The 14,864-nt window shown below is 42.9% G+C and overlaps 1 protein-coding gene across 2 annotated transcripts in view; it reads right to left on the minus strand.

Moving 5' to 3' along the window:
* Positions 1-446: 446 nt before the first annotated feature.
* Positions 447-14,864, minus strand: part of disc1 (DISC1 scaffold protein) — a gene marked incomplete at its 3' end in the record, with an annotated part of 83,840 nt that continues 69,422 nt past the window's right edge. Inside the window, exons 11-13 of one of the 2 annotated variants that reach the window (XM_079511782.1) lie at positions 12,784-13,048; positions 6,088-6,132; positions 447-581 (exon numbers count right to left, since the gene is read on the minus strand). In XM_079511782.1, coding sequence (XP_079367908.1) covers positions 447-581; positions 6,088-6,132; positions 12,784-13,048 — 445 coding nt within the window. The remainder of the gene's footprint in view (positions 582-6,087; positions 6,133-12,783; positions 13,049-14,864) is intronic. The other variant, XM_079511783.1, reaches the window with a different exon arrangement.

The following is a 14,864-nucleotide window of genomic DNA, read 5'->3' on the forward strand; positions in this document are numbered from 1 at the left end:
CCCTCTTCGCACCCATTGGTTGATGCTTCGTGGTTGGACAAAAATCCTTTCTCTCCATCCACTACCAAAAATAAATGTACTACTACTACCATTGAAATAACATGTTTTTCAGTTGCTTCGTATTGATATTCTGTGCGTTCAATTCTTATTTTAAACTTGGTGTCAGTAAAAAGGAACATCACAGGTGCAACATATGGTGACTGGGCATATCATGTTTGTTTTTAGTTTTTTTCCAAAAATGAACCAGGGCGGAACAAGGCAGAGAGAGCCTGCTGGTTAGTCAGTCAGGGACCAATCAGAAGGCTGACAAATGGTGAATTCACACAGGCACGTACATGCACACACATACAAACACACACGCCCTCACACAGGCACGTACATGCACACACATACAAACACACACACGTACAATTCACATGCGTACAAAAGGAAATGGGAGTCTCTGGTTAAAGGATATCAGTGAGGTCCTGATCTCGGTTCAGCATGGCTGACTGCAATTCGTCCTCCAAGATGATTAGTCTGTCGCTGATCAACTCGCACTGCTCTGTGAGGTCCAGAGCCCCGGCATCACTGCACTCGTCCTAGATGGACAGAAAGAGAGAAAACAGAGATATACAGTTGGAGGCCATCGATATTGTCCTTTTCTTTTTGCTGAGGTTTGCGTGATCTGCGCAAAAGGACAGTTAACCCATTTTGGGCGGGAACCCAAATTGAAAAATAGCAGATCTACAAGCTCATAGCGCGCCACCGAGTGGCGCGCTACGAGCTTGTAGGTCTGCTATTTTTGAAAAATCGTGAAAATATTTATTTCAGAAAACTGGAGGATTTAGAAGGATTTTTTAAAATGTTGAGGTCAGGCCTAAATGGGTCAAATGATAAGGGACAATATCGGTGGCACCCAACTGTACAGTACAGGCTAGCATGCTTTCAGCCTCAGCATCAGAAATGATGATGCCCCTGACATGAAAGTGGTCTCTTCTCTTCAGAGCGATTTCGTGTTGACATTGAAGTGAAAGTGACATCTGAGTGCAATTTTAAAATGGGGAAAAAAAAACATATGAAAACCTTGAGGAAGTTGGTTCCTCACTTCTGCATTTTCAGATCAAATAAATGCAATCTTAGTTGACCAGGGTCCCCCAGGGGTCTATAGGCCGCCTCCTTTTTTCCCTCTACACAAATAGCCACACTACAAGCTTGTGGATCTGCTTTTTTTCACCAAATGTTCGCCCCCAAAATAGGGATGCTATGCTGTTAAAGGTGAACAATGCATAACTGACAATCCTGTCCAGACGGTCCCCATAGAAGATGTCTGGGTCAAATGGGACACTTCCAGAATGTCAACGCATGGACATGAAAGGCATATACGGGACGTGCAGAAAAACAACATTCCTTGTGGCTGAACTATACCTGTAGGTAGACAGACTGTAGCGCTTAATAATAAATATGGAACAACATCCCAATACTAGTAACGAGTTTTTAATGTTGACTTTGGACCGTATTCACAATCAACATGTACAGACGAGACCCACTATTCTTGTAATTAAAAAACGCCCCCACATTAAACCTCTGATGAACTAAACATGTATTGAAATGGAAGTGAAGTGAATATGGTGCATTAGAAACAGATGCTTTTGGATATTAACGTTGCCTGATATTTAGTGTTTTCAAGGGGGGTATTTTCAGGGTGATTAATGCACACTGCAACGCCCACCACCACCAGGGTGATTTGTTGAAGCGCCGTGCTTAACCCATTTAGACCTGGAAACGATTCTACAAATGCCTTCTAAATCCTGACAGTTTTCTGAAAAACTCATGTTTCTATGTCAGTCGTTCTCAAACATTTTCATGTCAAGGACCCCCAAGATTATATGTAATTATATGTAATTGGCCATCTGAAAATATGTAGTTCCAGGCACCTTCCAGAAGCAAAGATTTGAGTTAAAAACCTTGGCTCTGAAAAAATATAGATTCAAAGATTTGCACTACATTTTCCCGATTTTTCAAAAATGTGTGCTCGTAGAGCTTGTAGATCTGCTGTTTTTCAATAGCTAAAGTATAACATAATGCTGGAAACACCAAAAGGGGTTCCCTCCCAACCAAAATGGGTTAATGTTCAGGTAGCACAAACCAGCCTAAGGACAATGTAAGTGTGTTTGAGGGTGTGATGATTGGCACAGGTGGGCAGAGGCTGGTGAATGGCAAGAGGGCAGCAGGACAGCGTATTCAGTTAAGAGAATGGGCCAGGCCATAATTAGGACGGGGCCCCCTGTGCAGACGGCATGTCCTAGTTCTATCACACACACACGTAACTACCACGCACGCACAGACACACACACGCAGTGATTCACTGTTTTGCCGGTCAAACAGCATGGAAGTGGAGTCTGACTCATAGAGGCAGGTAGAGCAGCCCCCTACGGCCCAATGCTGTCTAATTCATCTTTATAAATTCATGTCTGCGCTCTCGGTCTCTGCTGCGTGCTGCCCTGGACTGGCCCTGCATTTACAGGCTAACGCAAACTCTTTAACTCAAATATTCAACAGTAAGCGGCCGGAGGCACGACAAGATGTCATCTGTGATGCAATTAAGCAATTAAGTAAACCATCAAGTTAGGAAAAAAAGCCCACAGGACAAGAGACAGCTTTGTGTCATTTGCAAGCACAGCTTGTCGGGTAGCTTTTTCTTTTAGGAATTTTAGGGGCTTAGGAGTGGCTCATTACTGCTATAGGCAGCATAGGATACATCCTAGTTAGCTTCCTCGATTTGACAGATTGTTTTTTAGGAAACACCAAGTGGTCCCTTGGCTGCGTGGGACATTCCGAGGAATAATTCAGGTTATTTTATGGTTTAATTTGAATTTTTCCTCAGCATGTCATCACCTCACCATGTGTCCACTGCCGGATTCAGTCAATGTATCTGTTGTGCGAGAGAGGCTTTGATTACCATGGAAACCGGATTCTTTTTTTCATCTGACACTACCTTTCTTGGTTGTCTCGATTCATGTCACTGTACCTTTGGGACAAAACCAGTATCCCGTAAGAAGGAACATCAACATTTGATAGGTTATATCCTTCCGAATGAGACAGAGCCCAAGGTCCTGTTAGCGTTAAGTGACATGCTGTAGAAAGTCTCACCCTGGGAAGCCCAATTCTACCATCCCAAGGGAGAGAGACAGTAAATGCATTTGCAATTCTTTGCACTGAGATGGTTGCGTTTATAACGTGCATATTAGCCACTTTGCTGATGCAATCTATTGCAAGAATGGACACGAGTCGTAACCTTAATACTGCCCTGGGAGGCAATGTGCAACAAAAGTGCATGGCCAATTAACGCCCAAATTGAAAACAGCTGTCTCGCTCGGAGACGTTTTTAACGTTCTGTTCCTACTGTGTGAGCACAGCAGGAAACACAGATATTGTGGTAAATGAGATTTCAACATGACAAATACCATAATAAAATGTCATACTGTATGTGGGCGATATATTCATTTTCTTGTTATTTGCCCAACATAAAACAATGTTTGAATACTGCATGAGCAAAGTATGTATAAAATAATTTTATTTTGTTCTACCTTTAGGGAAGTGCTGGTATAGGATATTTGAATATTATTATTGGCAGATAGTGAACAGTCATTTAAATGGTAAATGGTGCATTTATATAGCGCCTGCTTTACATAGATTGTGCATTACATTCACCCATTCACACACACATTCATACATGTGCATGGCGGAAGCCATGCAAGGTACCAACCAGCACACCGGGAGCAATTAGGGGTTCAGTGTCTTGCCCATGAGGACACTTCGACATATAGACAGGAGGAGCCGGGATTCGAACCGCCGACCCATGCATGCATCTACTATTTGCACAACTGTGCAATGAGCAATGTAATTGTTATGTCCATATCAAATAAATAAACATAAACATAGATCATTGGCTCTACCTCCTGAGCCACAGTCGCCCCTACAGAGTCAGAGTCACACTGTGTTTTATTCTTAAGGGTGTGAAACATTTGCTAAACAGAGAGAGATTTAACAGATTTATGATAGCACGTCCTTGGTGTTTATGGAAAACCCTAATAAACAGCAGGAGAGACAGAATAAGAGGCTCCGGGGGGATTATACATCAAAAGTTCATTACATGGAAGAATATTTTAAAAATAGCTGTGAAACGCTGTCATAAAAATGTGTTATCGTGAATTAAAACATCAAATGCCATAAATGTCATAATTAACGTTTCGGGCTAACCAGCAGGCGCTTCCATAACTACCCGATTACTCCAGTAATATGGTTAAAGGTATGCATCATGCCATCTGGTTAATATGGTTAAAAGCATGCACCATTTGATAATGTGATTAAAGGTATGCACCATAACAATAATCCTCCTTGTTCACCTCCCATTGTGTCAATACAGTATGTGTGCACCTCCCATTGTGTCAATACAGTATGTGTGTGGTTTGTAAGGACAAGGAGAGGCTGAAAGGACAATTAGTACGGATTAGAAGCAAATGAACAGCAGAATTGCAGACCACACACACACAGAGATCACACACACACACACGCACGCGCGCACACACACACACACACACACACACACACACACACACACACACACACACACACACACACACACACACACACACACACACACACACACACACACACACACACACACACACACACACACACACACACACACACACACACACACACACACACACACACACACACACACACACACACACACACACACACACACACACACACACACACAGATCAATCTCCCCAGTGGCAGCAGGGCAGCAGCTATAAGTGGAAATCATTTACTTTCAGTCATTACAGAGAGGTCAGGGAACACTTCCTGTCCAGACGGTCCCCATAGAAGATGTCTGGGTCAAATGGGACACTTCCAGAATGTCAACGCATGGACATGAAAGGCATATACGGGACGTGCAGAAAAACAACATTCCTTGTGGCTGAACTATACCTGTAGGTAGACATACTGTAGCGCTTAATAAATATGGAACAACATCCCATTTTAACAGGTACGGTACGGTACGGTACAGTACGGTCGCCCCTAAACCATCTCCACCCTCGATTTTCTCCGCCGACCTCACGCTGACCGCTCGGTCCGACGGTTCATGTATTCTTTATTTTGTTTTACTGAGAATAAGGTTAGAAATACGTTTAGGGTTAAGGCATAGTTTTACTGGGGTTAAGTTTAGGTATAGGGTTAGGTTTAGGCATAGTTTTACTGAGGTTAAGGTTAGGAATAAGGTTAGGTTTAGGCATAGCTTTACTGAGGTTAAGGTTAGGAATAAGGTTAGGTTTAACCGTTTAAGCATAATTTACTTAGGTTACTTTAGGAATACCAGGCCGCGCAGTTCCGCCGGCTGTACGCCCGGGGCGAGTTGGTAAAGGGGTGAGTCGTTTGGTATTCCATTCAATACTTTCCATGTAGATATATTGAACATGCAGAGGAGGAGGCGCAACGCCTGATTTTGTACACTGTCGTACGACAGTGTCGCTTGGCGAATACAACCGATGCACAAGCTCACAATGTGCCGTGAAGCCACACGTTGTGATCGTGATGTTCAAGTTCAGGCTCGGTTTGGATGCCTCGCTGCATGTCATTTAGATCAGGAGTTCTCAACCCGTAGGTCACGGCCCCTCGGGGGGTCGCCAAATTATTTTGGGGGGTCCCCAAATTATTATTATAATTTTTTGCAACTGAAATGGAAATTAAGAGTTTACATAGTACCCATAGTACATGCCTAAACTTTCCTTAATTATATCTGATTTCAGTATTCATTTATGATATTATTTCCTCTATTGTTAAGGTTATTTTTGCAGTCAGTTTGTATTGGGGGTGGGGAAGGGGGGCAGGGCAGGGCTCGCGAGACATGGCCAATTAAAGCATTTCCGGGGGTCCCCCAGCCAAAAACGTTGTTGAGAACTGAGAAATGCCCCTGATTTATACCTAAATCAGGGGCATTTGAAGAAATCCAGTTCTTCAAATGCAGTGCTAACATTCATGGAACAACATCTAATAACAGTTTGAATTCATGTTGGCTCCACCAACACTAACATTACCTCTGGGTGATTTTCCTCCATGCAGAACAAAAACTCCTCCAATTTCTGCAGGGACAAGAGAAAGATTTGTTGACGCAACAGATTACAAAAATAATACAAAAATACATGAATTATTGAAAATGCAATTATGTCGTCTTTTTACTGTATGCATGGAGCGTCATCATAATTAGAAGGGGGTGGAGTCATTATTTGTTGTCAAAAACTGACAATGAGGAAATGGATTAACAGGAGGTTTCTTTGTTAGAATTCAGCATGCATATAATTGTACATTCTATGCTAAAAAAGGTAATTACCGGAGCCTACCTACAGCAACACATATTGTATTGTTTATGGCTTTAGGGCAAGTACACATAAAGAAATAATTAGTATGTATGATTAGTATTTTGAAATTTAAAATAATGTCAGTTATACTCCTTTGTTAAGTAAAAGCAAGTAAAGTTATAGAGGGTCGGGACTCGGAAGGACTATATTCTATCTATACTGTAGCTCCACATCTGAAACATCAATATCTGTAACCTCCAACCAATAACACTCTCTAGATTGTCTTGTATTGAATTTGTCCGCCTGCAAGACACCATCGCCTTTGGGCAGAAACCTTCTATTTCCATATTCATTTTTTTAATGTTTTTCTTTTTTTTTTTTACAGAAATGCATGTATGCCCTATTTTATACTTTGTCACATGACAGTGTCGTGCAAAAGTATAGCAAAACTAGCCAATATACAGGCTCACATGTTGTGATGCTATGCATTGTAGAGCTTGTAGATCAGCCATTTTTGCTGTTTATAAAGAAAATTCTGAAAATATTTGAAATGATTGAAAGATGTTCACCTATTAAGACATGCCCAAAATAGTGCTGCCAGGTTGAAAGTGATTAAATCTGTCTGTGGGTTTTTATAAATATTTAACCAATGATGAGTATTAACCCATTTTGGGCGGGAACCCCTTTTGGTGTTAGCATTATGTTATGCTTTAGCTATTGAAAAATAGCAGATCTACAAGCTCATAGCGCGCCACTCGGTGGCGCGCTATGATCTTGTAGATCTGCTATTGTCTGCTATTGTAGGTCTGCTATTTTTGAAAATCGAAGAACGACTGACATAGAAACATAGCTTTTTCAGAAAACTGTCAGGATGTAGAAGACATTTTTAGAATCTGATCTCAGGTCAAAATGGGTTAAGTGCTTGTGAATAAATAATAACTACATTGGATCCATGGGAACGTATACTGTAGCTTCCTGAAAAGAAACGGTTTTGGACAAAAGAAAGAAGGTTTGTGCCCGACGACAGTGACGATATGCAATCTGTCACATGCCATCTTTCCAGTACGTCTAGTAAGAGATGAAATGTCTGCTGTCTCTCCATCATCTAAAGGGCAAGGTTACAGAACAGAACGTCCGTGCCTGTAGACCTCGGACTGAGAAACTATCCTACACGACAACGTAAATGTCATTTTAACGCATCATAACCCCATGGCAGCCAAGGAACCAGCACTAAATGAATATAAAATCCCCCAATGCAATGCAAGCGTGATATTATTAACCCACTGGGACCTCCAAGGCCTATAGCCTTCTACAACAGTTGTTCTTTCAAGATTTCTTTCAAAAAGTTTAATATTGCAATATCTCCTTCAAATATTTTCCAATTTCATTGAATGATACATCATATGAAAGCTTACATGCTGTACTTTAATAATCTGTAAAAACCTGAAATGAGTCTCTTTTTGTCAGCTCCAGTCACAAATGTTCAAAAATAGCAGATGTATAAGGTTGCAGCGTGGCACGAAGTGACACGATGTGAGCTTGTGTATCTGCTATCCAAACGCTGAAATCTAAAATGGCATCAGATGCTTTCCCGGTTTTAATGGGTTAAAATAAAATAAAAAGTTAAAAACATATGACACACATAATGCACACATGAAAATCAAACTTACAATCACAGCATGGAATTCATTTCCTGATGTCACAAACATAATTGTAATTATGAGGGATTAAATAGTTAATAGGGATGTGGTCACACGTTTACGGGAATAAAGGATTTGGTTGTTCGACTGCTACTCCGTTTATAAAAGCTTCGTTGGCACAAATATGCTCACACGAGGCAAACGTGATCTACTATGACAAAAACATGTAAAATATGCCAAAGTGATATAAGATATCAGTCCAATAATCAGCAAGTTTCATCATTTCTATGACATGTCATTGTCATCGGTCTGAATGCTCTAGACACACATTGCCAGATGACAGTAGATCTCTGCCAGTGTCTACCGATCATCTGGGCACTTTAAGGTAGTTGCTAGAACAGCAAACTTACAGTATTGCTTTGAAAACCAATCGAATCACTGCACCTAATATGAAGGTCCAACCTAAAGACTTTAGATGGATTCTTCAGGTTTTATTACATTCTCAAATCGCTCCCACCCAGTTTAAGACCCCTTAGTCTCTTGTTGAGCGAAGCGTTTACAGACTTAAGGTCTCTGCACACTGGATGCGTTTTCGGATTTTTAGCTCCGTTTTTCCGTCGGTTTTCCGCAAAACGCGTCCAGTTATGCAACCACCTTTACTGACTTGTGAGAGTCTGGAATGCTATGACTATATATATACTTCCAATTTTGTTTTAATGGTCAAATGTCATTGCATGGGATAAAGTCTTATTTAACCCATTTTGGGCGGGAACCCCTTTTGGTGTTTTAAGCATTATATTGAAAAATAGCAGATCCACAAGCTTGTAGGTCTGCTATTTTTGAAAAATCGTGAAAATGTGCCTCAAATCTTTGAATATATATTATTACAGAGTGAACATTTTAACTCAAATCTTTGCTTCTGGGGAGGTCCCTGGAACAACATATTATCAGATGGGGGCGGAGGCATATTACATATCATTTTTGGGGTCCTTGACATGAAATATTGAGCACCACTGATACAGAAACATGGATTCAACAGGATTTTGAAGACATTTTTTAAATTTCGACGTCAGGCCTAAATGGGTTAAAGTTCCATAAATGATATCCTCCTCCACGGTCTCAAGAGTGCATTTTAGGTACAGCAGTGTGTCGGAAAGGAGACAGGAGCTGAGGTGACTGTCTCACCTTTTACTTCCTGCAGAAATGTTAGGAGAGGCCAGGCTTTAAGAGAGAAAAGAGAAAAGGAAGGAAAGAAGGCATTGGGGGGGAAAGATCCATGCACATTACTGGATATAGTAAAGTCAAGCAGAGCAAGGAAAGGAAACATCAAATTATTTACATCTACAATAGGTTGCATGCCATGATGAGCAGGTGGAAGGCATTGTTACAGTGCAAACAGGTGCGGGTATTAATAGATGGAGAAAACCGGCGAAAATAAACAGCTCTCCCACTTAGAAAATCAGTGCAAAAAGTGGAACTTCTACCAGTAAACATGCACCCAGAGGTCATTATTGACTATTCTTTGCGTTATGGGGCCATCTTTCAGGATAAAAATACTGAAGATCAGGGGGTTACGGTACGGTTTATAGAATGTTCTGCTACAAAACAGCAGCTATTATCGGTTAGCCAAAAATAACAACGTGGAACAACAACTCTGGCAAAGCATAGACTCTAGGTTTTGTTTGAGTCTTTTGGCTTCTTTCCAACCCCAGACAGGCTTGTCAGGACTATGGACTCTGCGTGGGTGGTTGGAAAGTTTGAGGGAAAGGAGGGAATGAGCGGAGCTGGACCCAGAGGCTGTGGTCCTCAAGTCAAAGTGTGAGAGAGGGCAGCGAAGAACACTCACACATGCATGCACAGTCACGCACGCACGCACGCACGCACGCACGCACGCACGCACGCACACACACACAGAAATATGCACATGCATGCACACAAAGTATCTGTGGTCCTCAAGACAAAGTGTGAGAGAGGGCAGCGAAGAACACTCACACATGCATGCACAGTCTCGCACGCACGCGCACGCACACGCACACGCAGGCAGGCACACATACAGGCACAGAAATATGCACAATTGCACATGCATGCACACAGTATCCGAGGTAACAATGCAGCTACAAAGCCCATCAACGGGAGATCAATTCAGACTGGCCTTGTATCGTGTGTTGTTGTTAACACCCCGAACGCCCGGGGTTATTTAATCCATTAAATCAGAGCGCCCAGCGATTTATAGCAGCGGAGCACATTTAGCGACGGACCGGATGCTATCCCGGATGTGGAGCAGCTAAATGTAGCCAAAACACTCCTGAGGCGATCGACAACAACGGGAGGTATGATTAATTCTACCGCGACTAGGGACGGGACCGCGGTGGGCCGTCTAACACATGATCTTTGCTTAGAATTGGACGGAATGATTTAGATCAAGAGTTATTCACATTTTAAGATTTGATCTTGTCGGCTAAAATGGGGGGGGAACATTTTCGATGACGTCCCACCGGAAAATAACATTGAGTGTTGCGCAACAGACGATCCCAGCCTGTGGAGCGATGCGATCGGTTTTGATATATCAATAATCTCCGTCCTTTTTATCAATCTCCGTCCTGAGCGCTGGGCGTTACTAATTGATAGGGCGGAGAACTGCACGTCTTGTGCACTCAGGGTGTTCAAGAAAACCTGTAATTCTTCATGTGTAGTAGTAGTCTATTTGAGAGAGACAATAACTGAAGTACTTGACATCCAGAGTTTTTATATCTACAGTAGCGGTTCTCAAACATTTTAATCTCAAGAACCCCGGCTAAAACTCTCCGTTAGAGACCTGGAAGGGTCCTTTGGAACCCTCTCAAGGAACCACTGAGGGTTCCTGGACCCGACTTTGAGAACCACGTGATCAGGGACGTGCAGAGAGTGTTAGAGAGGCAGGGGCTGAAATCCCGTAAGAGAGCACTTTTGTACAAAAAAATGCGAAAATAGCAGATCTACAGTACAAGCTCACAACGCGTCGCGCTGCGTCGCGTTGAGAGCTTGTAGATCAGCTATTTTTGGGGGGCAACCCAGCACTCTTTAGCTAGTGGAGATGCGGTGTAACGACATGGATTTCTAAACAAATTTGTTTCAACGCAAAATACTGTGTAAAAAAAAGCAATTATCTTGAAGGCTGCCTTCCAGTATGGCATGGAAAGGAGGAGGAGGGCATTTGCATCTCTTCCACCATAGTAAATGCTGCATTCGTGTTCGTCTGGAGAGGGCAGTTGTTCTACAGACGGGTAAAAGGGCAGGGGCTGAAGCCCCCTTTGATGTCTATGTGTGCACGTCCCTGCACGTCCCACGATTTTTGTAACCCATTTTTCACCCGTGACAATTATCTAATGTGATCCTGGGCTCTACACACCCTCCGCCAACCTAGTCCCCATATATGGGGGACATGGGGAGAGCAACGGACTTGAACTCATGCTTCCTTCATGCCTGAGTGTCCAAGTTGCTCCTTTACACCTGACAGGGGGGAGTTTCCCTGGTTGGACGTAGCACGTGGAAGGAACACGTTATTCCAACCAGTTCCTTTCCCCTCCATCAGGCGCACCGGCTGGCCAGGGGGAGGCAGTTTAGAGACCAGGATTACTGCATGTTTTTTGTGAGGTTACCTACCCTAGGGGACACGGGGAGAACATGCAAACTCCACACAGAAAGGCCCCTTCGCCAACCCTGCCTCGGGTATGGGCACTGATGACGCGGAGGAGGAGACACGCCGCCAGCACCCACAGCGTCCCGAGCGGGAATCGAACCCAGGACCTTCTAGCTGTGAGGCGACAGCACTACCAACTATGCCACCGTGCCCCCAGTAGAGCCTTTCTAACGTGTAATAGAACTTTGCTCCTGGTTAACATTAGGCCCTATAACTAACGCACCGTTTTCCAAATACTGGGTTTGGTTCCCATTTGTGGGTCGCGGACACATTTTTATGGGTCCCTTTCTTTTTTTGTTTCCTACATTTGTTTTTTTAATTATTTACTATTTCAAAACATTTTCATAAAACATTCCCCCAAAATATGACATTTTTCATGAATTCGAAACCAATTCAATTATTATTTTCAGTAATTTCCTGAGGAAATCAAAGAAGAAAAATCTAAGTAATTCCATAAATTAGAAAACAAAATTCTGAGTTTGTAGATCGGGTATGTTCACTCTAGTTTGGGTCCCGGGCAAAACAGTTCACAGGCTAAAAAGTTTGGGAACCACTGCTAGTTTCATTCATTAGTATTGTAAGTTTCATTCCATTATGATTTTCTTTTATACTGAATAGTATATACTGAGATCATATACCCAAGTGCTCGGTGGCAATAAACAAACGATCACTGAATGGACATCGGCTGTGCAATGCATGCACGAGCAGGACATATTTAAAGGAGCATTCAGTGATTTGGGTCATTTGGAAAACCACCCAGTCCGCCCCAGTAACAAAATGTGCACATGCACGCTCTACAGTGGGGGGAAGTGCAACAGGCCAACAGCATGTGCACCAAGGCCCGCCCCCACTCGATCATGATTGGAGGAAGGCCCCTCTCATCCTGATTGGATGAAGGCTTTGCCACCCGCCACCAAAACTGAAACTAGGGTTTTTTGACCCCAGGCGTTAACTGGGGACAGGGAGGAACTCCTTATATGGTCAGCACACTCTATAGTAGGGAGGATTATCCAGAAAAAAAGAAAAAATAAGTGATAAGTCAAATCACTGAATATACCTTTAAAGCTTCAGCGTTTCGTTTTCCGAATCTACATGCCGCGTACTGTACGTGTTTACCTTAGTGAACTCTGAGTTCTGTAGGTTGGCCTCGGGGCACCAGCGTCCCCCCAGAGCAGTCAGCATGGCACAGTCCTCTTCCTCTTTGGTGCACGACGGCTGGCTTTTTTGGGAACACGCCACTGGGGCGGCGGCGGCGGGGAGAACGTCCACATCCACTCCGCTGCTGCTGCAGCTGGGGGTGTGGAGCTGGAGGCCTCGCAGGAAGAGGTGACACGCCTCCAGGTCAGCCTCCCACACCCGCTCCAAGGCCGGACAGCCACAGCTATGCATGCACAGAGAAGCACAGAAGAAGCACACTGTCACACAGGCCGGACAGCCACAGCTATGCATGCACAGAAGAAGCACACTGTCTGTCACACAGGCAAAATGTACCGTACTCACATTTTGTATTACTTAACCCATTTAGACCTGAGGCAGAAAAAAAGTCTTCTAAATCCTAACAGTTTTCCCCGGAATGATCTGTATTTGGCCGCCGACTACCATCTGAAAATATGTTGTTCCAGGGACCCCCCAGAAGCAAAGATTTGAGTTAAAAACGTTCGCTCTGAAAGAATATAAATTATATTCAAAGATTTGTGCCACATTTTCACGATTTAAAACAAATAGCAGATATGCAAGCTCGTAGCGCGGCACTCGGTGCCGTGCTATGAGCTCAGAGCTTGTAGATCTGCTGTTCAAAATTGAACTGAGTAAAAGTACAAAAGTATTGGTATCAAAATGTAATTAAGTGACCAAAAGTAGTACTCAGTAGTACTCATCCTGCAGAATGTCCCATTTCAAAATTTCAAATGTGATAACAATCTTTTGAAAATAGCTGATCGATTGGCTATTTTCAAATGGTCGAAATGTATAAAGCTGAAGCAGGTTAGTGTATGTTTTGTAATAATAATCAAAGTCTACGAAGTAACTAGAAACTACAGTTTTCAAATAAATGTAGTGGAGTAAAAGACAAAGTACAATATTTGCCTCTGAAATGTAGTGAAGTAGAAGTAAAAGTACAAAAAAATGTGACACACTCAATTAAAGTACAAATACCTCAAAATTGTACTTAAGTACAATACTTGAGTAAATGTACTTTCCACCATTGCACCCGCAGGGAGATCCTGGGAGATTCATTTAAAATCTGCAGACTTCGCGATGCCCACAAACACCGGCGCAAAAGAAATCCCTACAATTTACAAAAACATTATAGACGCCATCAAGCACACATGCTCCGAAGCAGCTGGTCAGAGAGGCGCACACAAAAAAGCAACTGAAATAATAACATACAAGATGATCGGGGGGGGGAAGGCCGTAAGCGTAAAGCATGAGGGGGGAAAAAACGGAAGAGATTCAAATGTTCTACTTTCATGGTCCAACTTTAAAGAATCACCTCTTCTTCCCCCAAAAGACCTTGCCCTTTTCTTCAAAGACATGATGCAGAGAGAGAGAAGAGAGAGAGAGAGAGAGAGAGAGAGAGAGAGAGAGAGAGAGAGGCCCCCCCTGATGCGGTGCCTCTCTGTTGGGGTCACCGCAGCGAGCAGAGGGTCCAGGGGTGAGTGCAGATGATGCTTTATTTACACACACAGTTACAATTAGTCATCATCATCCTCCACTCTCTCCCACCTGGCCTCCTGACCTTCTCCCCAGATGTATGCTTTAAGACTATAAACAGGATACACTCCACCGGATCCAATGGGGGTTCCCAAAACAAAATGCTCAGCAATTAAACAATCTGTCATGACTGTTATAGCAGGCTGAGCTGGTCAGTATGTTTACCATTTGGTATAAACACAAATGCCATCATGACAAATATGATATTTAGGCTGCAAGTCCTTCTCTCCACAAGCGGTATCTTCCACACTTGTCCATGTGCACAAGAAGGATTTCATTTACAGTACTACTTTGTCTGTGTTGACACAGACTGGGAGTCCGTTTTGGAAAAGGGTCAGTGAACAGTAGATGCTGTGTTAAATTGTAGTAGTACAGATACATTTCATTATATATCATACTTCAAACCGCTGGACAATGGCATTCCAAAAGGGAAGCTATAGTTTGTTTTTCCTTTAAGTAATATTTTAAATCGGGGACCATGTACA

The sequence above is a fragment of the Electrona antarctica genome (assembly GCF_951216825.1).
Source record: "Electrona antarctica genome assembly, chromosome: 10".
Lineage (NCBI taxonomy): Eukaryota > Metazoa > Chordata > Actinopteri > Myctophiformes > Myctophidae > Electrona > Electrona antarctica.